General features: G+C 33.4%; 2 protein-coding genes across 3 annotated transcripts in view; both read left to right on the top strand.

The window, feature by feature from the left end:
• The first annotated feature begins 1,967 nt into the window (after window positions 1-1,967).
• LOC101494140 (uncharacterized) lies at window positions 1,968-8,177 on the top strand. 2 transcript variants are annotated; one of them, XR_190368.4, is made up of 8 exons: window positions 2,118-2,454; window positions 3,899-3,965; window positions 4,698-4,744; window positions 5,028-5,115; window positions 5,808-5,941; window positions 6,174-6,272; window positions 7,736-7,882; window positions 8,008-8,177. XR_190368.4 is itself a non-coding variant. In XM_004513821.4 (7 exons), exons 1-7 carry the CDS (start codon window positions 2,230-2,232, stop codon window positions 7,808-7,810), a joined length of 735 nt encoding a protein of 244 aa, XP_004513878.1. In that variant the 5' UTR covers window positions 1,968-2,229; the 3' UTR covers window positions 7,811-8,177. The 2 variants fall into 2 exon arrangements, 1 of the variants encoding a protein (XP_004513878.1); XM_004513821.4 differs by having other exon boundaries at window positions 1,968-2,454; window positions 7,736-8,177.
• A 1,565-nt stretch (window positions 8,178-9,742) lies between these two features.
• LOC101493814 (1,4-alpha-glucan-branching enzyme 3, chloroplastic/amyloplastic) overlaps window positions 9,743-25,961 on the top strand; it is a 17,963-nt gene continuing 1,744 nt past the window's right edge. Inside the window, exons 1-19 of the mRNA XM_004513820.4 lie at window positions 9,743-10,169; window positions 11,259-11,330; window positions 11,667-11,731; window positions 17,378-18,037; window positions 18,816-18,988; window positions 19,086-19,175; window positions 19,721-19,796; window positions 20,608-20,715; window positions 21,697-21,787; window positions 22,463-22,564; window positions 23,177-23,279; window positions 23,719-23,856; window positions 23,969-24,040; window positions 24,134-24,238; window positions 24,615-24,692; window positions 24,773-24,883; window positions 25,170-25,250; window positions 25,584-25,688; window positions 25,849-25,934. Of these exons, the coding sequence (XP_004513877.1) occupies window positions 9,868-10,169; window positions 11,259-11,330; window positions 11,667-11,731; window positions 17,378-18,037; window positions 18,816-18,988; window positions 19,086-19,175; window positions 19,721-19,796; window positions 20,608-20,715; window positions 21,697-21,787; window positions 22,463-22,564; window positions 23,177-23,279; window positions 23,719-23,856; window positions 23,969-24,040; window positions 24,134-24,238; window positions 24,615-24,692; window positions 24,773-24,883; window positions 25,170-25,250; window positions 25,584-25,688; window positions 25,849-25,934 (2,618 nt within the window). The 5' untranslated portion in view covers window positions 9,743-9,867. The remainder of the gene's footprint in view (window positions 10,170-11,258; window positions 11,331-11,666; window positions 11,732-17,377; window positions 18,038-18,815; window positions 18,989-19,085; window positions 19,176-19,720; window positions 19,797-20,607; window positions 20,716-21,696; window positions 21,788-22,462; window positions 22,565-23,176; window positions 23,280-23,718; window positions 23,857-23,968; window positions 24,041-24,133; window positions 24,239-24,614; window positions 24,693-24,772; window positions 24,884-25,169; window positions 25,251-25,583; window positions 25,689-25,848; window positions 25,935-25,961) is intronic.

Raw genomic sequence — 25,961 nt, 5'->3', positions numbered from 1 at the left:
ACTCTTTCCGTAGCTAAAAATTAACTATAGTGACAAACAAATATATATCACTAAATGTTGAGTGTCACAATAAATCTTTTTTTTTATAGTGACGTGTCTAAGGCTTTGTTAGGAGTAGAATGTACATTGCCAAAATCAAAATCAGAGTTGTCCTCATAAATCTATTGATCACACAATAATGCAAGTGGACCAACTTTTAGTTTCATATATCGATACGTAATTATACACTGAAGTTTCTAAATTTTATGAATTCTTTTAAATAAATTTTAGAAAACAATTGTGAATCTATTTATAGAGAGTGAAACGTCAGTCATGCTGTCACTCAAGTCTGTCCAATCAAAGGAAAAAGTGATTGTGAACAAAATAATTTGAATATGGACTTTAATGTCAATATGCTTGTGATTTATAAACTTATACGAAAAAAGGTTTAAATATCTTAGTGATTTTATATTTATTTTTAAAATAAAAATTATTTATTTTATAAATAAAAAACATATTTATCTTAATTTTTTGTATTAGTGGAAAATATTTATTTTATATTTTTTATATTTATTAATTACAAATATTTATTTTATATATTTTTAATATTTATCTAATAATAAATATTTATCTCGTATTTTTTTATATTTATCAACTATTTATTTCATATTCTTTTTATATGTATTCCGTACTTTTTAAAAAAAAATTATAAGCAATCAAATGTGTCTTTTATTTTTTTATATTTCAAAATCAAATAGTTGTTTTGTATTTTTTTAATATTTATTAGAAATAAATATATATCTCGTGTTTTTTATATTTATCGATAACAAATAGTTGTCATGCATTATTTTATATTTATCATTCACAAATCTATAATCCAATAAAAATGACAATTATTTATTCCGTATTATATTTATCGATTATAAATATTTATCATATCTCATTTTTTTGTTAAATTTATCAACGATAAATATGTGTCTTGTATTTTTTTTTTATCAATAAGAAAATTTTGTTTCATATTTTTTTATATTAATTAATAATAAATATTTATTTTATATTTTTTATATTTATTATTCAGAAATCTATAATCAAATATAAATTGTAGCAATTATCAAAAGAGTGCAATGAATATACACTAAGAGTGTAACTCGCAACCAATGAAAATTCGTGTAACTCACAACCCATATAAATTGTTTATCTTTTCATGTCATACACAAGAATCCCAACTTAAATTATGATTGTTTTTCTTTTTTTGTTCTCGATGAGACAATCATTTTATTTTTATCAAGAAATCAAATTTCATTCCTATTCTTTAAAAGGAAGAGTATGATGCCATTCTATTTCTATTTTTTTTTTTATTTTGTTATTTTCTTCTTGTTACGACTTTCATATTTTTAATAATTTGAAATATACGTGTTGCCAATAATATGAAAAAAAAGTTTACAAATCATAAAAGAATAAGAAAATGCAATGATTTTTTTTTATCTTCTAGCTATCGATGAAATTGAGCTCCATCACCAAATTGTTAATCAAATACAACTCATCATTCAAATAAACATTTCATCCTTGGATTCCTATGGAAGAAATACAACCACTACAGATGTGCCCTTTACTCATTCTTGTGCTTCAAGATAAACGTAGAAGGTTCTTACATTCATGATTTAAATTCTTCTAGTTGTGGTGTTTTTATTCCAAACTCTAATAGTCAATTTGTGAAATGTTTTTACACAAAAATTAAAACTTGTAAGTAATGTTTAAATTAGTCTAGAGTCTTGATCTAAAATAAGTAATGTTTGAAATGGACTAAAAAATTATGGTAAATATAGTCCGTGTAGGTCACTTAAACAATAAATTCATCAAGATATTTAATCTTTTTTAAAATTTCTCAACCGAAAAACTTCTATTTATCATATTTATTGGGAAGATAATTGCTATTCTAATTTATTGTGTATATATAATAGTTTTTCTAATCTTAGTTTAATTCTCTTAGATGATATTGGAGGTGTAAGTATGTCTTGCATTTGTCTAGTTTCTTTTACCCATTTATAAAAGAAAAATAAAATTCAATTAAAAGAATTAAATTGTTTAAAATTTTTAATTTCTAAAATTTTCGATATAGATATAGCATAAATTTTATGTTATTTATTTTTTGTTCCGCTTTTGCTTTGTGTTGGTTGTTTAACCACCTCAACACACCACCAGACTAACTCCACTTGTCTTCGCTTCGTCCGATAATCCAAACGTCCCCTGATGACTTCTCCGTTGGTGGCGGAGGCTGTCTCCGTCGCAGCTCTCCGGTCGGTGATGCTCCGTGTCCAACAAGCAGCAGAGAGATCCGGTACCAGACCCGATCGAGTACGGGTCGTAGCAGTATCCAAAACCAAACCTATTTCCATGATTCGCCAACTCTATGACGCAGGTCACCGTTGCTTCGGCGAAAATTACGTCCAAGAAATCATCGATAAAGCTCCTCAGGTGCTGCAGCTTTTTTTTTTTCGTTTGCATTACATTATTATTCCTATCGAGTGAAATTTTGTCCCTGAAATTGTAGGGCTTATCATATTATTGCCTGAAATTAAGATACTATTCATAAACTTCTCTAAAATTGCAAATTATATGTTGTCTGTTAGTTTAGTCACATGTTAATCTTTTAGCATCATTTTGAGTTTTAACTCAGGAGGAAATGAACCAAGTGATTCAACTCAATTGGTTAATGAATCGATTAAGGGCGAATAGTTCGGAAGAACCTGAGTATGAATTCTGGTTGAAACAATTCTTGGCTAGAGTTTATTTACCTTCCGGCTGAACTTCGGATTACTAGGTCATATTCCTCTAAGAATCGACTTAATTGCAATTTTAGTCGTTCTATTTTTACCGATTCACAAAATTGGTTCCCTATTTCAAAATTTGACAAGTTTTGTGTCTCATTATGAATTTTTAACTAAAAAATGGCGATGTGACATGTTTTAAATAACGCATATACTACTAGAATGATTAACAATCATAAAATCGCAATAAAACCTCTAAAAACTTAACTTTCAATTTCAGAATTTTTTCATTTTTGTAATTTAATTAAAGACATATGAATAATTAATGCATCTAGATCATGACATCATATGCCACATCATTGAAAATATGTCAAATTGTCATTTTTTAATTAAAAAATCTGAGGGAGAGACAAAAATTGTCAAATTTTAAAATAGGAGACCAATTCCGTGAATTGGTGAAAATAGAAAGACCGAAACTACAATTAAGCAAAAAAAAGAAAAAAACTGAGGAAATGCCCGAATCTCAAATTGAGTACTCTTATCAACCTAGTCTCTCATTTTATTGATATTCTAGAATAGACTTTTGCGTTAATGAGCTTGCTTATGTGATGCCTACTTGTACTAAGAGGCTTGAGCCTGTGTGTCATTTAACATGACAATCACCACTCAACACACTGAGACTAATAGAGGGACTAACTTAATCAGTTGTTTGATAAGTCAAAGACTATTCTAGAGTATCGATAAAATAGAGGACTAGGTTGATAGGAGTATCCAATTTGAGGGACTAAATTGGGTGTTTACTATTTAACTATTGGATATGAGGACTAATTTGACATTTACTAGTAATTTTTCAAGAGTTACTAGTTTTACTTTTAAGTGTTTAAGTTTAGAGATTAATTAAAATATTTTCTAATAGAAGGTAATGACCGGACTAAAATGACCAATTTCAAGACAATCAATTTCTTAATTGTAGGGACAAATTTGCGAGCATCTACAATTTCAAGGACCAACTTGATGGTTCACTCCATTCCAATTGCTTTTTTGTTATATTTAATTTTCATTTAATATGGTATAATTAAAAATATAATGCATTATTTTCATTCTATATGGCTATAAATTTCTTATAATTTGGTTTTGGGGTTTGTCTGCAGCTTCCACAAGACATTCAATGGCACTTCATTGGACATTTGCAAAGCAATAAAGTTAAAACACTTTTGGGTATGCATTTTCATTTAATTATATTTATTTATTATTTTGTTTCAAATTTAAAATTTTGTTTCGTTTTCATTAGATCAATGTAGAATGAATGCTTTTTTGTGGTTTCACTAGAATGATCAATAACAATGTGGCCTTAGAATACTTTGAGTTTAGTAATGGCATCATGTATATATACATAATGCTGGGAGCCATGACAGGAGCTAATTTTGGCTATTCAATCTTACATGAATGGTGAAGATAAGTTTCACGAGTGTATTTAGAAGAGATTATTTAGAGTTGATATCATAATAACATAAACACTCATTAGTATTTCTGTGTTGGTATATATACTAATAAAAATAATGGCACACCCAAAAGCTGATTTCAACTTCTTTGAATAAATTCCATGTAACATCTCATGAGTAAGTGCTTGATTTTGCTTCCTAAAATAACTTAGAATAAATGCTTAGTTAAGCTGATTGCCTAGACAAGTTCTAAGTGGTCAGATAAAATTCTTTTCAGGCAGAGGTTTTAGTTTTAAGTTTTAACCACCGTTTCCTTGCTTTTTATGATTGATAACACCCTTCATATATATAAAGGTGTTTAAACAGTGGTACCAGTTCAAAATTAGTAGCTGAGCTGTTTTGTACATGGCTTTGGACTTGTTGAAACTGTTGGTTGAGATTATTTGTTGTTCCTTCTTTAGCACCCTTAGATTAGATGAACTTTAACCTCACATTCTTTATTATGCAGGTGGAGTTCCAAACTTGGCCATGGTTGAGGGGGTGGACAATCAGAAGGTAGACATTTATAACCAATATTACTAGTAGTTCTTGGAGATATGAATTTGTTGTTTTCTTTCGTATTTTATGTTTTAATTGAATGAAATCAAGATAAAATGGTCTTCAGGTTGCGCTCAATTATCAATTAGGATTTAGTATTTTCTGTTGATAAGCCCTATTCCTTTTGGAGAACTAGTTGGAATTCCAAACAGGGATTTTGATTAAGCTAAATTTCTGACTAATTGCCATATCATTCGACAAATTAACCTTCAAAGTGTCCTTGTTCCTTGGTAACTGGCAGGTGGCAAATCATCTCGACCGTATGGTTTCAACCCTGGGAAGAAATCCTCTGAGGGTTTTGGTGCAAGTAAATACCAGTGGAGAAGCATGTAAGTTCAGCTTTAGACAATGAGTTACTCAAAATCTTTGTTATATTTTTTGGTTATGAGGTTTTCCTACATGCTTCGGGCACAAGGCTGATCCATACTCTGCGTATTTGTAATCCTTATCATGCATGTTGTGACTTGTTTGTTTCTGCATCATTGTAAGTTGACTTCTCTTCACATGACAAGCCTTCTTTATTTAGTACCAGGATATTGTTATTTTTAATTCCTTGATGTTTCTGATGTAATTCATAAATCATAATATAAATAATTCAAACCTTCCCCTCCTTTTTTTTATTGCTAGACTAATATTAGTAAATTAGTGATTAGGTTAGTTTCTAGGGTTAGAACCACAAACATCTTGGTTAAAACTCCTTCACCATCTCTCAACTCACAAACCGAGCTGCCTACTTGGGACTCACACCTACTGCTCTTGTTCCAGAGTTATTATACTGTCTTTGAACTTTTTATATATTCATTTCAGATAATGACACGATATTGTTGCATAATCAATGATAGTTCAACATCTATTAGATTGGAGCTCTGCAACTGATCTATATTGTTTTGTACTACAATATATCGTCCTCTTCTATTGCATAGTGGCATTGTTTCAACTTTTGAGTGCATTTTGTCAGAATATGATGCTTTTATTCCTTACATTTATAGATAAACTTAATTATTTTTTTATCTTGCTGCAGCCAAATCTGGTGTTGATCCTTCCAATTGTGTTGATCTTGCAAAACATGTGAAACTGAGCTGCCCAAACTTAGAATTCTCTGGCTTAATGACGATAGGAATGCTAGATTATACCTCAACTCCGCAGAACTTTCAGGTGATAGTTATATTCTAAAGCATGTGGAGAACTCTTTGAAATGTCCTGTTTCTTGTATGTCTGAACTTTTCTATTTCAGAATTATATTTCATTTCTTGTCTTTATATTGTGTTAAACACATTTAATCTGTAACTTTTGTAATCATTTTGTTGGTTTGTAGCAAGACTATCTGTGCCTTGATGCCAAATTCTAATGTCTTTTTGCTAAGGTTTTCTCTTTTGTGAATATGTAGACCCTATCGAGTTGCAGGACTGAAGTTTGCAAGGCACTTGAAATGGACGAGGAGCAATGTGAACTGTCAATGGGCATGTCTGGTGATTTTGAATTAGCGGTATGGAATAGTATGCTAAAGTTATTCAGCGGTGATCTAATTATCTGAATAGATGTATTATGTGATCGGATCTTGGATTATCCGACAACTTTGGATGTTTTTTAGCTCATAAGGGAATGAATTGACAACTACCGTAGGAATGGGGTTCTTTGGCAGTGTAGTCAATTGCGGGTGACGTTCAAATCTTCTACGATACAGCGCTATAGTGCCTCTATTGTCGCTATTTGACAACAATTTCTACTGAATTGCATATCGCAGGATAATAGTGGTTTGTTCAAATTCCACTGTGCAATAGCACTGCTATAATCGCTATTTGATAACACTGTCATTTGGTGCTAGCAGTCATAGTAATAGTATATAGTTAGAGATTGTTATGATGAGAATGACACATTCTCTTTTCTAATGAATATGATTAGTTATGTCATGGTAAATATGTGGTGAGATAAGATAAGATTTTAAAGGAAATTATTAGACAAAGAGTAGGTGTAGCTCTTACTCTATAAAAGATGGTAGAGCCTTGTTTTATACGGTCTGTGCATGCACAGTGAAAACTAATAGAAGTACCGAAACAGAAAGTAAAGCACATAGAAGATTAGTCTCCTAGTTAGAGGTAGGAGAAGACCAAGGAAAACTCTAGGCAAAAAATGAGTAATATCCAATTTGGTCTTTGAAATTGGAAGATTCTATAACATAGTCTTGCACATTATCAATATTCTAAAATGATTTCTGCAATTACAAAACGTTAATCAAATTTTGTCCCACAATTTGTATTTAAAGGAGCTAAACAAAATAATATTAAGTTGGTAATATTGGATACGTATTTGAAACTAAGTGAATAATGTCAGGGATGTATTTGATAACAAATTCAAATATAGGGACAAACTTAGTTAACAATTTGCAATTCCAGAGATCATTTTGGTATATCGATAATGTACAGAGACCAAATTAACCATGTACTCGCAAAAAAACTTCTAAGACCAAGGAAACTGATAGGATAATGGATTTGGGCCTTAGCCCAATAGGATTCTTAAGTATTAGTTAGTTACGATTTTTCCTAAATTATAGGGAAATCTGTTATAAGAGAGAGGGAAGGAGAGTGGGGAAGGCATTCAAAAATATTGTTAGAAATGGTTAGGAGAGAATTCTCTGGTTTAGGATGGTAGGAGAGAATTCTTTGGTTTAGGAGCAGTTATGCTCTGGTTTAGAGTTCTTAGAACTCTGGTTTATCTTTCTTTAGTATTTTCCACCATTGTAGAACTTCAAGCTCAACCTTTTACAATCAATAATATACATTTTGTTTTCTTGAATTCACGGGTTCTTTCAGAAACCGTTAGATATGATTCATGACAGAACATCATGATAATGTTTCATCTATATTATTTTACTTGGAGTTTACTTTGATGTTGTATTAATATTCATCTGTAAAGGTGAAAATAGTTTAACAAATATTATTGCCTTTTCAGATTGAATCGGGTAGTACTAATGTGAGAGTTGGATCAACGATATTTGGACCAAGAGAGTATGCAAAAAAACAATGATAGCAAGAAGTTGAAATCTCTCTTCCTCTGTCTAAACCAGACATGGTTACATTAAGACACATCTCCTGAATGGTATTGTGTTTTATTATTACCTCTGTAATTGATGTAATGGAATTGTTAATAATCACTTTCATAGCTGGTCTCTGTACTAAGAAAAAACCATATAGCAAATCTTCCAATTTCCACTTTTCTTACAGAATGCTTGTTCAAGCTACTTGAAAAGAGAGGGAGGGAGAAGCAAATACTCTTCTGATATAGTTGCAGCATGCTGCTCCATGATAACACAGTGGTCATCTGTAAAAAGAAATCAAACAATTGTAACTAATGTTTGAATATTATTTATCTCAATATGATATTTGCAGGCCAATTTGCACCTTGAGTATTCTTAAAGCAACTGATTTTTGTTTTGCTACCTAAATGGATGCTATTTATAAATCATAATTCAGATGTTACCTACAGAAAGAAATCCAATAGTTGCAACTTAAGCCTAAAAATTGTTGTAAGGTGAGAATTTTGATTGTTCCCCCTCCTGCAAAAATCCGACGGTGCTCCATCCTGTGAAAATTCCCACCAGAGACGATCATTATCTATTTAAGCCTATGTTTGCATATTTCCCTGGTTGGGTTTGAATCTCAAAGTCAGATTATGTGAGAAGCTAGTATTTCTTGTTTTGGTTTAGATGTACGATCACTTCCTTCTCAACATGCAAACAAACGTAGGCTAAGGACAATCATAAGATGTTAATAGAACAAAAGAAAGTGGAACGCAGAATGTGAGTGAGATTATTTTATCTATTATTTTAAACATGATTAAAATCAAGTTTAAAGTCTATAACAAGCCTCAGAAGCCTTCAAATGGAGTTTTGAAAATGAGTACACATATGTGAGTTCTACCATGCTTGGGAAACAAATTAAACCTCTAAGTTCCTAGATGGAATGAGTTTTAGGAATTGAGTTATCTTAGTGAGCAACTTTATAAACACATTATTATTTTTAATTCAAATATATAACCACCACATAAGTCAATAATACTACTAGCAACATTCAATATTGATGCTTTAGGTAAGCAATTAGTTGCAAATAGCATATTGATGTTCTAGCTAAGCAATGAGTAAATTAGCTGACCCCTTAATAAAATTAACCATGTAGTTTGGATAATCTCTCAATATCACCATACAAATGGATAAAATAGATCCTAACTATTTTGCAATCTAACTGAATAATAATACTATTAGCAATATTATCTCTTCTGCAATCACTTAAGTGTTTGTAACAACTCCACGACTTCTCTTAATGAGGTAACATTATCTCATTGAAGCAAGTTGTTCTTACCAATGCAAAACTTGTTTTGATCCTAGAAAAATTGTGGCATGTACGTTACAAAACTTGAGAAATTCAGGACTTAGATTCCAGAAAGCTTTCAAATCACCAGAGACAAAAAATAATCATCACATAATTTCCATTAAATGATAGTAAGTCGATTTGACTGAAAACTTCCAATCTTTGCTCAATCTCCAAATTATAAGGCAAAGAAAAATAGCATTTTAGAGATGACCTCAATGTCTCTGATTCAACAATTGATAAAATATCCATTTTCCAAGACTCCTTCCACACATTGACTTGAGAACCATCTCCAATTTTGATATCTCATTCATAGTAGATACTATATCATATATATATATATATATATATATATATAGTAACAACTATAAACATAATATTTTAAATGAGACATATTTATTTTCTTTTGTATTTATTAAATTAATATTTATTAAGTCATTGTCTTAAATGTAAGTACAACGAAAACTGATAATTTCAACGAATTAATTGTTTCAGATAATTTGCCTCAAAAAAAAAAAAAAAATAACAAAAAAAAAAAATCTAAACAAAAACCAAACAAGTCCTAGATTTTATAGCTTTTGTGGCTACTATATATATTCCTTGTTGTGTGAGTCGACTCAAAAACCTCTCTTGAACCCAACAACACAACACAGTCCGTAGCGCATTCTTCGCTACTGTGTTTTTCTGTTTCTTCCTTATCCATTTCTCAAAAACACCATGACAACCCTTTCAGTTCCACTCAACATCTTCTTCTTCCATCAATTTCAAACCACACACACGTCTTCATTTCTTCATCACTCTCAAACCGTTACTTTTTCCCCTAGAAAAACCGTCGTTAAAACCGCTTGTTCCTCTTCACAACAAAACCCACAACAACGCCAAAAGCATCATAAGAAGAAACAGTTCAATGATAATATCGATGACATTGATTCTGATGAAGAAAAGGGTTTGGACCCTATTGGTTTTCTTTCCAAACGTGGAATTTCCAATAAAGCATTTGCTCAGTTTCTTCGTGAAAGGCAAGTGAATCGAATTCAAGTTGGTTGGTGTTTGGTTGAATTTGCGGTTTGATTTTCTGGGTTTGTTTTGTTTTTGTGTTTCTGTTAGAAAGTTGATGTCTTTTTAGTAGCAGTTGTAATTGTAATTACCCTTCCTTCATCTTCATATTGAAGTTACACTGTATGTTTGGGACACTAAACAGGTGAGTTATGTGTAGTTTCGTATATAAAGAAGAGCATTGGGAATGTAAATATAGTACAAAAAGTAAGTTTAGTTTTCAGAGTAGTCATATAGCAATGCTATTATCAATGTTGTCAACCGCAAATGGCAGAAAATATGGATTTGTTACTATAGCAACTATTTGACATTTTGTACCAAATCGCATATTGCTGAACAATACCGGTTTGTTCAAGTTCCACTATTCTATAGCATTGCTATAGCCTATAGCTGCTTTTTGACAACACTGGTTATTATTAATACCTGAATGATGAGAATTATGCTTAAGGTTTGTGCATGTGCATTTGTTCATTCGAATTAGTCGTCATGTGATAAATCTTGAGGACTAATGTGACTGGCATAATGGGCATTAATGGATTAATTACACGGTTATGTACAAATATCCAGGGTCCAATTAGGTTGGCCTAGTGAGAGCATGCTAAGTCAAGAGAATGTTTACAACAATGCGTCTTTTAGTAGGAGGTTGTGTTTGATTCATTGAGGAAAATAAATTCCTTGGAAAGAGGTCCTACCTTGTTAATCTGTTGACCTAGAATATGAACACCTGTGGTAGGAGGGTACTTGTGTGTCTAAACCAAACATAATAAAATTCAAGGACTGTGGATGCAATTTCCATCATTTTGGATCAAACGACTGACACTGTACCATTTAAGGTTCAATATTTACTCAGTAATTTTCCTATAATAAGGTTGTCAATGTAATGATCACTGAGATTAGTCTAACTATTGCTGAAAAAATGGAAAGAAAACTTTTTTTTTTTTTTTTCATTGGTGAATTACATAGCTATGTTTTCAGGTACTGTTTTTGTTTCTTGTTGTTTTGGAAATTTGATGCAGGGAATTTGAAGATGTTAGTTTTCATTTGTTTTGTAGGTATAAAGCGTTGAAGGACCTGAAAGATGAAATTTTGAAACGGCACATGAACTTCAAGGAGATGGCTTCTGGGTTAGTTATATTATGTGGCATTAACTTTAACATCTAAGCTTGTACTTCAGTGCAATACTGTGTATTTTGGGCATCAGCTATAAGCTGCATTCTTCCTATGGGGTGTCTTCGAATATTTTAACTCTATCAATTCAATCAACCATACTTGAAAAAATAGAAACTATGACATGTTTTATTTTATGTTCTCTCTATGTTTTTGAAATTATTGATGCTATGAAATTATGATATTTAAAACTATTGATCCAAGTTTCCAGATTTATTTGACAAAGCCGTGCTTGTAAACTTATGAGGTTCCTTTGAGTTTGCATTTGATTCTTCTTTATTATGTCTGTTCAGGTTTGAGTTATTGGGAATGCATCGTCATCCAGAACATCGGGTGGATTATATGGAATGGGCTCCAGGTTTGACATTGTCTCCCAAGGATTATTTTAGGGTCTGTCTGGTTTTAATATCCCAAATGCTAAATTGTTAAGTCTTATTTTGTCTATTTCCAGCAAAAATCATACACTAACTCATGTTAGATTTTAGCATTCTAAGTTTTAGATGCTGTGGATGCTTCTAAATTTGAATTTTTCTCTTCTCTTTGAGGAATGTATTTACTTAATGTTTTTTATGTAAGAGCACTACGCCAATAACTTCTTCTATCTGTCACACGGTATTTAATTGAAAACCTATGATATCTTATTTCTGGTTTGCTACCTAAAGCACCGACAAAAATATGGACACAATGCAAACTTGTCGACACTGATAAAAAATTGAATGTAACTATATGTTCTGGTGTACTGTCGGTGTCAGACACTATACCCGTTGGACACTGGACACCCCTTCATTCTCAAGTGTTGATGATAACAGTTTGCTTCTAGTCACCATCATTTTGGACCTAAAGAAATTGATACAACAATATAGTTATTTTTACCAAGTTTCCACCAAAAGTGTTGAAGATTGGCGCTAATTAAGGAGAATCAACAGATTTTGTTTTGTACAGTTTTATGACAGCTGTATGTCCATTAAATATAGATTAGTATTAGCTAATTCCTAGCCTTTCCTATCTTATTAGAATTAGCAATTATGAGGAGAATAACTTCCCTAATTCTTAGGCTAGATTAGCGCCCAGCCTTAATCTCCTAGTCTGTATAAATTCTGCTTTGTATTATTGTAAAGATACAGAAAATAAAATAAGAAAGTTCCGCATGGTATCAGAGCTCGATCTGATCCATCCCTAAGAAAACCCTAGCGCCGCCAGCAATGGGTGAACCTTCCGACAAACAGCCAAAGATGGAAACTGGATCATTTCCGACCAGTTCACATGATGGGCTCAGTCATCTCATCACTGGCCATAAATTAAATGGTCAAAACTATACCCAATGGGTAAGATCAGTCAAGATCTTCCTTCAAGGAAAAGGGAGAGAAGACTACATCACAGGAGACACAAAATGTCCCCAAGAAGGAGATGCCACCCTTCAAAAATGGAAACTTGAGAATAGCCAAGTAATGTCATGGCTGCTCAACACCATGACCAACGAAATTGGTGAAAATTTCATGTTCTATGATTCGGCAAAGGAGATATGGGATGCTGTGAAGGAAACATATTCAAATGTGGACAATACCTCTGCCATATTTGAGATAAGAAGCATTCTACACAACCTTCGACAAGGAGAATCTTCTGTTACTGAGTATTTTAATACACTTAGTAGACATTGGCAACAACTAGATGTATATGAAGAAGTCACATGGGACTGTCCAGGGGATAAGAAAAAATTCAAAGAGCTGGTGGAGAAGGACAGAATCTACATGTTCCTATTGGGACTAAACAAGGACCTTGATGAAGTCCGTGGAAGGATCCTTGGAACCAAACCTCTTCCCAAAATTCGGGAAGCCTTTTCAGAAGTAAGGAGAGAAGAGAGCAGGAGGAAACTCATGTTGGGAAATGCCACCTCAACACCTCCCACCGAGAGCTCAGCAATGGCTGCAAGAGGAAACCAAATTCGGCCATTTCAAAAGAAAAATCGTCCCTGGTGTGATCACTGCAAGAAACCAGGCCATACACAAGAAATATGTTGGGTTATACATGGAAAACCCCCAGAAGCCAAGCAATTCAAAAGCAGGGACAGCAGAGGCAACGCAATTTTTAACTACCAAGAAGCTGAGGTAAAATCTACTTCATTTCCATTTAACAAGGAACAAATGGAGGCTTTACAAAAAATCTTCAAACAAACCATGCTCTCTACAGAAAAAGGTGGTACGGCTGTAGTGGCTCAGAGAGGGAATGTCTCACATGCTCTAAATACTAGCATGGGAAAAACAAAGTCATGGATTGTTGACTCAGGGGCTTCAGATCACATGACTGGAAATTTTAATTTGTTTACTAGTTATTCTCCTTATCCATTTAACTGCACTGTCCGAATAGCAGATGGCACACATTCTAAGGTCATGGGTACAGGATCAATTATTTTGTCACCTAATATTACACTAGAATATGTTCTATATGTGCCAAAACTTGATTGCAACTTGCTGTCCATTAGCAAAATCACAAGAGATTTGAAATGTGTTACTAAATTTTCTCCTAACTTGTGTGAATTTCAGATTTTGGAGTCGGGGAAGACGATTGGCAGTGCTAAAGAGTGTGCTGGACTCTACCTACTTCAAGCTGAAGAATTAGAAAGAGGACTCAAGAACCAGTCATATGCAGCAGCTAGTGTTCCAAGTAGTGACAATCCTGTAATGTTATGGCACTATCGATTAGGCCACCCAAATTTCATGTATCTGGAAAAATTATTTCCTTCTTTATTCAATAAAAATCAGAAGCATTTTCAGTGTGAAATTTGTCAATTGTCCAAACATACACGTAGCCAATACCCACCCCAACCCTATAAGCCATCCCAACCTTTCGCCCTAATTCATAGTGATGTATGGGGACCATCACGCATTAAGAATGTTACTGGTTCTAGATGGTTTGTCACGTTCATTGACGATCACACTCGTGTTACCTGGGTATTTTTAATGAAAGAGAAATCAGAAGTAGGAAGGATCTTTGAGGTTTTCCACAACATGGTGCAAACTCAATTTCACAACAAGATCCAAGTGCTTAGAACTGACAATGGTTGTGAGTACTACAATTCGATTCTAAGTTCTTACCTACAAAAAGTTGGCATTGTTCACCAAAGCTCTTGTGTGGACACTCCACAACAAAACGGAGTTGCGGAAAGAAAGAATAGACATATTTTGGAAGTAACTAGATCAATCATGTTAGCCACAAATGTCCCGAACCAGTTTTGGGGGGAAGCTGTCCTTTCGGCAACACACCTTATAAATAGAATGCCTTCCCGGATCCTTAACCTCAAGACCCCCCTCTCCACACTCCAAATCTTCTTCCCAACCAGCAAAATACTCACCTCCATTCCCTTAAAGATTTTTGGATGCTCATCCTTCGTCCACAACCACAACCCACACCGTAGTAAACTTGACCCCAAATCTATCAAGTGCATTTTTCTTGGTTACTCACCTCACCAAAAAGGGTACAGATGTTACTCACCCATCACCAAAAAATTCTACCACACCATGGATGTAACCTTCTTTGAGAACCAACCATACTACCCCAAAGTTGGCATTCAGGGGGAGCAAGTACACACATATCCAATTGAAACTTTAGAATACCAACCTTGGATGTTTGAACAAACAGAAACTGCCCCTATCCCAGCTGAAAGGACAGCAGAACCTGAACCGGTTGTTGTAACAGAAACTGAAGCAGTGGCCGAGGCAGAAAATGGAAAAAACAATGAAATTGGAACAACCCAACATAATCAAACAGAAACTGAAGCAGTGGCCGAGGCAGAAAATGGAAAAAACAATGAAATTGGAACAACCCAACATAATCAAGGTACACACGAAGGAAGTTGGAAAACTTATGAAAGAAGAAGGAGGAAGGAAGTAGAGCCTAGCACAGCTCCACCGCAAAGCCATGAGTCTCACCAGATTCCAGAAAATGAAATCCCTACAGGTAACGTTGTCCCAAACTCTAAACTCCTTGTGAATCTTGACACTGTTGATATTGATATTCCTATTGCTGTAAGAAAAGGGGTGAGAACTTGCACTCAACACCCTATTGAGAATTGTGTTTCCTATGGAAAATTATCACAAAACTACAGATCATTTGTAGCAGCCATTGACAACATAGAAATTCCAAGGAATGTTCAAGAAGCTCTACAGAAACCTGAATGGGCAGCAGCTGTAACTGAAGAAGTCCAAGCACTGGTAAAAAATGGCACATGGGAAATCACCACAATACCTGAAGGGAAGAAACCAGTGGGATGCAAGTGGATCTTTTCGGTTAAACACAATGCTGATGGGAGTATAAACAGGTACAAGGCCCGATTAGTTGCAAAGGGATTTACACAATCATATGGAGTGGACTATGAAGAGACCTTTGCACCTGTGGCAAAACTCAACTCAGTCCGGGTCCTATTATCATTGGCAGCAAATCTAGATTGGCCCCTACACCAATTAGATATAAAGAATGCCTTCCTAAACGGTGAGCTAGAAGAGGAGGTGTATATGCAAATACCTCCCGGGCTTGAATCACATGACACCTCAAACATGGTATGCAAACTCCATAAATCCCTCTATGGCTTGAAATAATCTCCAAGAGCATGGTTTGATAGACTAACAAGAGTTGTCAGGGAAGATGGCTTTGCCCAATGCCAAACAGACCACACTATGTTTGTTAAGCACTCTCCGGAGGGAAGAATAGCCTTATTTATTGTCTATGTTGATGATATTGTTATTACAGGAGATGATCATGATCAAATCAGCCACCTCAAGAGTATCTTAACCGAAGAATTTGAAGTCAAAGATTTGGGCCAACTCAAGTACTTTCTAGGAATGGAAATTGCTCGGACAAGGGATGGTATTTGTGTTTCTCAAAGGAAATACACTTTGGATTTACTCAAAGAAACAGGGATGCTTGGATGCAAAGTTGCCAATACTCCGGTAGAACCCATGAAACAAAGTGAAGAAGAAAGTGTACCTGCTGATAAGGATAGATACCAAAGCTTAGTTGGAAAACTAATCTATCTAACTCACACTAGACCAGATATTGGTTTTGCTGTGAGCTTGGCTAGTCGCTACATGTCCAACCCAACTGAGACTCACATGAAGGCTCTAAATAGAATCCTTCAATACCTAAAGGGTACACCTGGCCGCGGGCTCTATTTCCAGAAGAGCCACAACCAGGGAATTGAAGTTTATACCGACTCAGATTGGGCAGGGAGTTTATCTGACAGGAAATCCACCACAGGCTATTGCACCTTTGTATGGGGAAACTTGGTAACATGGAGAAGTAAGAAACAATCTGTGGTCGCTAGAAGTAGTGCAGAAGCTGAATTCAGAGCTATGGCACAAGGAATTTGTGAAGGGATTTGGCTCAAACGAATGTTGGATGAGATCAAAATTCCTACTAACTACACTATGAGAATACTTTGTGACAACAAGGCAGCTATAAGTATTGCAAAAAATCCGGTTCACCATGATAGAACAAAGCATGTGGAAATAGACAAACACTTCATTAAGGAGAAAATTGATCATGAGATCATAAGTGTTAACCACATCTCATCAAACAGACAAACAGCAGACATTCTAACAAAGGCACTTTCAAGGCACACATACGAAACTATCAGGTCCAATCTGGGTATGATAGATATCTACCACCCAGATTGAGGGGGAGTGTTGAAGATTGGCGCTAATTAAGGAGAATCAACAGATTTTGTTTTGTACAGTTTTATGACAGCTGTATGTCCATTAAATATAGATTAGTATTAGCTAATTCCTAGCCTTTCCTATCTTATTAGAATTAGCAATTATGAGGAGAATAACTTCCCTAATTCTTAGGCTAGATTAGCGCCCAGCCTTAATCTCCTAGTCTGTATAAATTCTGCTTTGTATTATTGTAAAGATACAGAAAATAAAATAAGAAAGTTCCGCAAAAAGTAATCTATTTTTGAACTTATTCGTATTCATCCTTTTTTGTTATACTAAGAAGCATGAAAATGCAGGGGCTCGCTATTGTGCAATTACTGCTGACTTTAATGGCTGGTCACCTACAGAAAATTGTGCGAGAGAGCATTACTTTGGCCATGATGATTACGGATACTGGTTTATTATTCTTGAAGATAAGCTGAGAGAGGGAGAAGAGCCAGATGAACTCTACTTTCAGCAGTATAACTATGTAGACGATTATGATAAAGGGGATAGTGGAGTCACCATTGAAGAGCTCTTTAAGAAGGCAAACGATGAGTATTGGCAACCAGGAGAAGACCGTTACCTAAAAAACCATTTCGAAGTTCCCGCTAAGTTGTACGAGCAGATATTCGGTCCTAATGGACCTCAAACCATGGAAGAGTTAGGAGACATGCCAGATGCAGAAACAAGGTATAAGGAATGGGCAGCAGAAAATGGACCTTCCCCTTATGCCGTGATTGATAATGGAAAGAATTACGACATATTTAATGTGACAGTTGATCCCCAATGGCAAGAGAGAATTCGGGAACTGAAACCTCCTTTAGCGTACTGGCTTGAGACACGTAAAGGAAGGAAGGCATGGTTGAAAAAGTACATTCCTGGCATTCCTCATGGCAGCAAGTACAGGGTTTACTTTAACACTCCAAATGGACCATTGGAGCGCGTACCTGCTTGGGCTACCTATGTGCAACCAGGTAAACCTTATATGGATTCTTGAAAGTCATTCAATCATCTGTAAATATAAACTGTTTTAGATTCGTATCTGTTCCTATGTAGTATGTTATAGCCGTTTCTTTTGTAAAGCTATACTTGTGCATTTGTGCATGGTTTTTAATTTTTATATTCTTTTGCATATTCTCATGCATATATCTCTTATTTTGTCTTTTTGTTTCAATTGTAAAGGTGATTCTATTTGGTACTCTTCCATGTACTGACAATGATAAGACTGCTTTGAACATTAGCTAAAATGCATCTTGGGATTTATGTTTAGAGTTTGCTTGATGTTGAAGTTAACTTTTGGTTTCCATTACTATACATTTGTACTTGGTCTACCAAAAATTTCATTGACCATTGCTAGAGAGGCTATTAGCATGATATTATCACCATTTCCATTATATTAGCGTTTGTTCATTTTCCTATATAATCTACTACACTTGTTTCCAACTATTGCGAATTTTTGTTAAAATTCACGTTAAATTATGAACCTTTGGTGTACTCTTGTTAAAAGATTCACTTTAAATTATGAATCTAATACACTTATTTGTATAAAGAAAAAGATGATATATGCAGTTTTTCAATGCTACAAACCTAAATATACATAAGAAAAGGAAAGAAGCTGTTGCCTAGTTCACTTTTTTTGGGAAATTTACTTTCTATTAAAAACTGCAGTATATGTGCTTTTTATTATGATTTATTAATTATTATGTTTTGTATTTTTATTGATTCTGTGGTTTCTGAATGTTATGCATTCAGAATTAGATGGTAGGCAAGCTCATGCAATCCACTGGGAACCACCTCCTGAACACGCATACAAATGGAAAAATAAAAGCCCCAAAAAACCAAAAGCATTGCGAATATATGAAGCTCATATTGGAATTAGTGGATCTGAGCCAAAAATATCCTCATTCAATGATTTCACAGATAAGGTTCCATTTTTTTTTACATTAAGGTTGTATTTAAGTGATTATAAATACCTTCTATGAATAACCACGATTTTGAATTTTTATTAAATACTGAATGCAGATTCTTCCTTACATAAAAGAAGCTGGATACAATGCAATCCAGTTGATTGGAGTTGTCGAACACCAGGATTATTTTACTGTTGGTTACAGAGTAAGTTAAACGTTGTTGTAATTCTTAATTAGTTTTATGAATGTAGTTATATCTTGATTAAGTTCCTTTAGTGTTTCTTTAAGGGTCTTAGTATCCGGAGGCTTCTGTTCTAGATTAGTGTAAAAATGTTAGTCATTATTTAATTTTGAATTGGGGAATATGGAGAATTTCTTAATATACCTATTAAATTAATTCATAATACATAAGACATCGTCGTTAGTTATAATTGATGCCAAATAATTTGTGTCACAGACCATATTCTAAAACTAATAATTGATGTGGACGGATTGCGCTAAAAGGCATACATGCTTTATATTGTATGTCGTGCTACAAACTATAAACTATATGCACATGCCTTCCTTAAATGTTCGGCTTAAATATTATATGTTTTATTATTTGTTAGTTATATTGGAACTCTGGCCTTTATGAAATTCTCATTTTTCACAAATCACTACTGATATCTGATAATGCATGAATGATGAATCGTAATTTCACTATTTTATGTTAGTTAGGAACATGCTCAACTTTCTGTCTGACTGGTGCAGGTTACCAATTTTTATGCTGCTAGTAGTCGATATGGCACTCCTGATGACTTCAAGCGATTAGTTGATGAGGCACACGGTGAGTATAAATTTAATCATAACCGTTAGTATTGAAAATTGGAGACAGAAAGAACATGATAGATTATATTTCTCGCATTACTTGAGTTCATTGAAGTACAAGGACTATGATAGGAATAATGAAGATGTAAATAGGAGTAAACCTTTACTGGTTTATTACAGGAAAAACAATAAAAAATAATGATGTTTCTGTTTTATGGTTAGGTTGTTAGTAGTTATTGTTTTATAGTTAGGTGGTTAGTTGTTAATTGGATCCTATCCCTTGTATAATTAGCCTATAAATAAAGTCTCCCACCCTTTGAAAGGATCTTTGGCAAAATTAGTAATTGAGTGGTTTATACCATTGTAGGAGCGTATCCACTCTTGTGTATCTTTTTCTTTCAATCAATAAAAATCAGGGACAAATAGTTCCCTTTCGCTATTGCGTTCTATCAAGGAACCTAATAGACTATCTCGACTTAAAGATGATATTCTTTACTTCGAAATTCCTAAGTAAAGAACATGTTCCTATTCAAGAAAGAACATGATTGAAAATTGGAGACAGAAAGAACATGATAGATTATATTTCTTGCATTACTTGAGTTCATCTGTCTTTGCATCAGAATTCCTTAGTAAAGACATAATGACATTACACTTCAAACGGCCATTTTTTCATTGTTTTGAATGAAAACTCATTAAGGTACAACATTGTTGTTGTTTAGAAAGATAAAAAGGCCTGTTTGAAACTACAAATTAATCTAAAGAACCTCTGGTGTAGTTTTCCCCAACCAATATAACAGATGATTTTGCTAACTCTGCTTTTGGCTGCACAGGACTAGGATTGCTTGTCTTCATGGAAATTGTTCATTCATATGCAGCTGCAGATGAGATGGTTGGATTGTCGATGTTTGATGGATCTAATGACTGTTATTTTCATTCTGGTAACTTGTTCATGCTGCTGGAACCTCTTTTTTTTCTTTTTTTTTATTCATAAAAAAATCATATTATTTTTTTAGCTAAAAATTTATTAAAAAGAAAACAACTGGGGGACATAAACCTAACCCAAGAAAGAAAAAAATATTAAAAAAAAAAAGTTTATCAAATCATACAGGTTTTGCATCCCTTTATTTATTTTTAACTACATACTTCAACGCATGCATGTAGTTAAAAATAAGTAAAGAATGAAATGCGTTGATGCAATATTATGAATGTAAATGGAAATATATTATAATTTTGTAATGATAACCCATTACATAAAAAAAAACCTCTAGCAATTATGGAAAGAAATGTCAAAACAAATTTTAACACTATAAAATGTTTCCACATTTCCACAATGAACATAGAAATGATAAAGACTAGTTAACTCTTAATCATTCAATTTATTGGCGGAATAATTTCCTTTGATACACGGTGCATAGTACACCTAAGAATGCACATGCATGAGCTATTAAGTAGCTATTTTTGTCAAGTTTATAAAGCTTGAGTTTGATCCATTTATATAAAGGTTAAATATGTTGTTAGCCCTTATAAAATTATGACCTTTCAAGTTTAGTCCCTCAAAAAATTTATTCACTTTTAGCCTCTATTTTTCTTTTTATAGGGACTATTTTGAGGAGCTTCAATCAGTATTTAACAAGCCAAGCTTCTATATTTCACAAATAGCTTTGTTCATTAACGCTACTACTATATGGCTATAATCATCATTTATAAATTATTTTAAATCAAAATTCCCTGATCAGTAGTATTACTTTTAGCTTCATAATTTGCTAAGTGTACTTGCATGTATTGGTGATTTTAACGTCTTTGTTTGATTAGTCTTTTGGTTCCTGAAAAGAAAGGTGCTGGATTGAACTTTTCTACTCTAAAATTTGCCTTTATTATAATACCTGAAAATACCAATTGTTATTTGACTTTTTGAATAGGTAAACGGGGGCAACACAAGTTCTGGGGAACCAGAATGTTCAAATATGGCGACCTTGATGTTCTGCATTTCCTTCTATCAAACTTGAACTGGTATATGCAATTGCAAAGCAAAGACACTGTATACTATTAGTTATTACTTACAATTGCCTCTTTATGTCATTGTCTTTCTACCTTATTATTCTACTTGTTCCTTTTCTGTTTTCTTTTGTACTAAATAAAATAAACATTAGAAAAGGTATTGTGGAAATTTTTGAAAATCAAAGAAAATTCTGAAAAATTTGAAACCTGTTAGAAATCTAAGAATTGGATCTTTAAGAAAGAACACTTTTATTCCAAGGGTTTCCCCTTCACAATAGAGAATACTCTATTCACAATTACAAATATTCAAAGATATCTCTCTAACTAACTCCCTAACCTCCCTGTTTATACAACTAGCCTTATAACAACCTCAACTAACTCATTAACTAACCATTATTATTAAATAACTCTACTCATCTAAGTCCTAACAAAAAATTGTTTCCAATGTTTCCGGAATTTATTTTCTTTGGTTAGCTTCTATTTTATCTCTATCACAATTTAAAAGAAAAAAAAAATCATAACCAAATGTCATTCTAGCCATCTACATATAGAGTAAAAATAAAAAATGATAAGTGAAAATGTTGTGAGAAAGTAAACGTACCCTTATATTTTTGTTTTCCGTTGTCTCATTATTTGGCAGGAAGTGTTTGTTAATGCTAAATTGATCATTAGATGATGTTTGAACAGGTGGATTGTGGAGTATCAAATTGATGGTTTCCAGTTCCATTCACTTTCATCTATGATATATACTCACAATGGTTTTGCTTCTTTTACTGGTGACTTGGAAGAGTAAGGCTACCATTTCCGAACTTTGTTGCTTCTTGTTAGAATATTAGAAAATATCTTATAATATCTTTTATATTATATTAGAGTATCTTGAGTTATTTCCTAGGATTAATTTATAATCACAGAAATATCTTATAATATCTCTCATTATTATTATGATTTGTTCCTGATTTAGGATTGAGTCTATGTTTCTCTATAAATAGAGATTAGTATTGAGTATTTTGTAATGAAGTTAGCATAAAGCTATTATCAATAATATTCAAACCCTTATTATTTTCTCTAAAATCCCACAACTTCAACACTTCTTAAATATAAACATTATATATTTGAGATTTTTTTTGCTTTTATGAGCATATTTGGTTTCCGAGCCATGGCTTGAATCCTAATGCTATTGTCCTAGCATCCATAATTTATTTCTGTTCTTCAAAAAGATCTTTAATATTTTCTGTATCATCAATTTTTTAGATACAAACTTTGCCATGGTAGTGCAGAGCTTGAAATGTGCTGAGTTTGAAGTAACTACAATACTGAATTGTATTTAGTAGATTGTTTTCCAAAATGTGAAACATAATGACGTTGAAAATTGCATTGGCTACAAATTCTACTTTCATTCAGGTACAGCAACCAATATGTTGACAAGGATGCACTATTATATCTTATCTTGGCCAATGAGATACTACATGTTCTTTACCCAAATATTGTGACAATAGCAGAAGATGTAAGCTTTCATGCTCTTTTCATTTATCTAGATACTTATGTGCATAGTATAGTACTTCTTGAAAGTTAACAGAAAATCGCCATTTATTATGAGCATGAACTATGTGCATGTAAAAGTATCATGGAAGACCAAAGTAAACTTCAATGAGCAATAAACAATTAAACATTAAACTAGACTATACCTTAATGGATTTGGTTTCTGAAATATCCCTTTGGCATCATTCAATTTGGAGTAGTGATCAGTTACTTTTTGACATAATTTTGGTCAACTTTGGTTTATAAGAGGCTACAGTAACACAAGTTATCAAGGATTTGGTTCTGTGAAGAAGCCCTGAAATTTCTAATACTTGAGAGTCACAACAAATTCATGACTTTTACCACGCCTTTCCTTTGATCTTCACCTTGCCTTGTGTTTAATATTTGTATCCAATATTGATCAGGGAACTTATTATCCTGGATTATGTGAGCCAACTTCTCAAGGTGGACTGGGATTTGATTACTATGTCAACCTTTCTGCGCCAGAGATGTGGTCAACTTTTCTTGAGACTGTTCCTGACCATGAATGGAGCATGACTAAGGTCGTACTCGAGTATGGCTGATTATTTTGTTATTAAACATTTTTTATGGTTCCATTAGTATTAATTATATTTTATAATTTATTTGTTGTTGTTGTTCCATGTAATACCACAGATTGTTAACACATTAATATCCAAAAAGGAATATGCTGATAAAATGCTCTTGTATGCGGAAAATCACAACCAGGTAACTTACCCTTTGCGATTTCTTGATGAAGATCTGTGAGGTTAATTTTTCAGGTTTCATTGTGGATCTAACTTTCTGTTATCTTGCTGCCAGTCCATATCTGGAAGGAGGTCATTTGCAGAAGTATTGTTTGGTGAAATTGACAAGCATTCGGAACACTATAAGGAGTCTTTATTGAGGGGATCTTCATTACATAAAGTATGCTGTTATGTTAACTAATTTACACAATTTTGCTATTTAGAAGTGAAGACAGCAATTTAGAAATTTGAATTCATAGTTTTGGTTTCCCTTTGCACTCTCTCTCTCTCTCTCTGAGCTATTAAGATTAGCTGTTATATTACGGATAGTTCTACTGTAGATTTAGCCTAAATTCTGTGGATTCTGGTTCTGAATTCTTTTTCTCCAAATTTGTTCCTGCTTTCAATATCTCACATATCCTTGTATTGTAAATAATTACTCAAATAGAACTTTTAAAATCAATGATAAATTGCGTGCTTAGGCGGATGACGTTTATGGTGACTTCTTTTCCTTTTTTTTTTGTCATTTTTATAAATTTTCTTGAATTTTGCGCCAGATGATCAGATTGATCACATTAACAATTGGCGGGCGTGCCTATATGAACTTCATGGGAAATGAATTTGGGCATCCAAAGGTGAGTATTACTCGTCTTAAATATGCACAATTACTCCCTTGTTTGTGACTGATAGTGTAATCATGTTTTACCTTTGCTAGAGAGTTGAGTTTCCCATGTCGAGCAACGACTTCTCATATTCGCTTGCTAATCGTCAGTGGGATCTTTTGGAAAAAGATGGAGTTCACCATGATTTATTTACCTTCGATAAGGTGTTCATTCAATCCCTTTTGTAAAAGTTGTATTCTTGCTTACTAGTTATGACTCATATCTTGGTGGAAAGTAGTTGGATGTTGAACTGACCAATTTATGAATGCATTCGTTAGTGTGCTGTTTGCTGATGATTGTTTATTCATAAGTTGGCAGATTGTTTAATTAAATATTAACTATTTGTTAATCATATTTGACTTGAAACTTCCATTCAGATTCTGACTTTATGGTTGCAACTAGTCTGTGAACAAGCGGAGATTATGAAATTACTTATCCTATTCTTTTCAGGACATGATGAAGCTAGATGAAAATGAGAGAGTGCTCTCGCGAGCTTTTCCAATCTTTCACCATGTTAATGACAGTTCAATGGTACATTGATTTTTTTTTTCCATCCCTTTCTTTCCTTTTAAATAATTGGTGGCTTTTACTTTGTTGTCAGTTTTTAGTGTTTTAACGGACAGTTCATCTGTATACTAAGTGTCCTATTGTTTATTTGTTTAATCTTCATTATGCAATTCCTTCTCCTGTTTTAAATAACATAAACCCCTGTGACATTCATAATTAACTTATCATATGATATTGACTCATCAAACGCTGGACTGAGATAGGAGATGATAGATTATCTATGTTATCATGTTTCTCTTATCATGATTCATGACCCTTAATGTACATAATAGAACTTGACACTTTCATTGTTTGCAGGTCATATCTTACGTCAGAGGCCCCCTTCTCTTCATTTTCAATTTTCATCCAACAGATTCTTATGATAGTTACACTGTAGGTGTAGAAGAAGCGGGGGAGTATCAAGTGAGTTTCAGTTCATAATTAAATGTGAAAACATCACATGTATTTTATGTTTTTCCCCTCATGCATTGTTTATCTATCTGAAGACAAATGTTTAGCATTTGGTTTTACTTTTAGACCCGTTGAAGGGTAACTAACTTTGTCAACAATTTTGATGGTACAGCTTATTCTGAACTCAGATGAAATAAAGTATGGAGGTCAGGGGATCCTTAAAGAAGACCAATATTTTCAAAGAACTATAAGTAGAAGGTAATCATGCTTATCGAATCTCTTTCC

Source organism: Cicer arietinum, chromosome 5, assembly GCF_000331145.2.
Source record: "Cicer arietinum cultivar CDC Frontier isolate Library 1 chromosome 5, Cicar.CDCFrontier_v2.0, whole genome shotgun sequence".
NCBI classification, from domain to species: domain Eukaryota; kingdom Viridiplantae; phylum Streptophyta; class Magnoliopsida; order Fabales; family Fabaceae; genus Cicer; species Cicer arietinum.
This window is presented reverse-complemented; position numbering and strand designations above follow the sequence as displayed.

Excerpts from the sequence above, each read along its gene's own strand:
- LOC101494140 (XM_004513821.4), top strand. The coding sequence starts at position 2,230 with ATGACTTCTCCGTTGGTGGCGGAGGCTGTCTCCGTCGCAGCTCTCCGG. Across the intron at positions 5,116-5,807 it reads AAATACCAGTGGAGAAGCAT|CCAAATCTGGTGTTGATCCT; the intron begins GTAAGTTCAGCT and ends ATCTTGCTGCAG. Across the intron at positions 5,942-6,173 it reads CAACTCCGCAGAACTTTCAG|ACCCTATCGAGTTGCAGGAC; the intron begins GTGATAGTTATA and ends GTGAATATGTAG.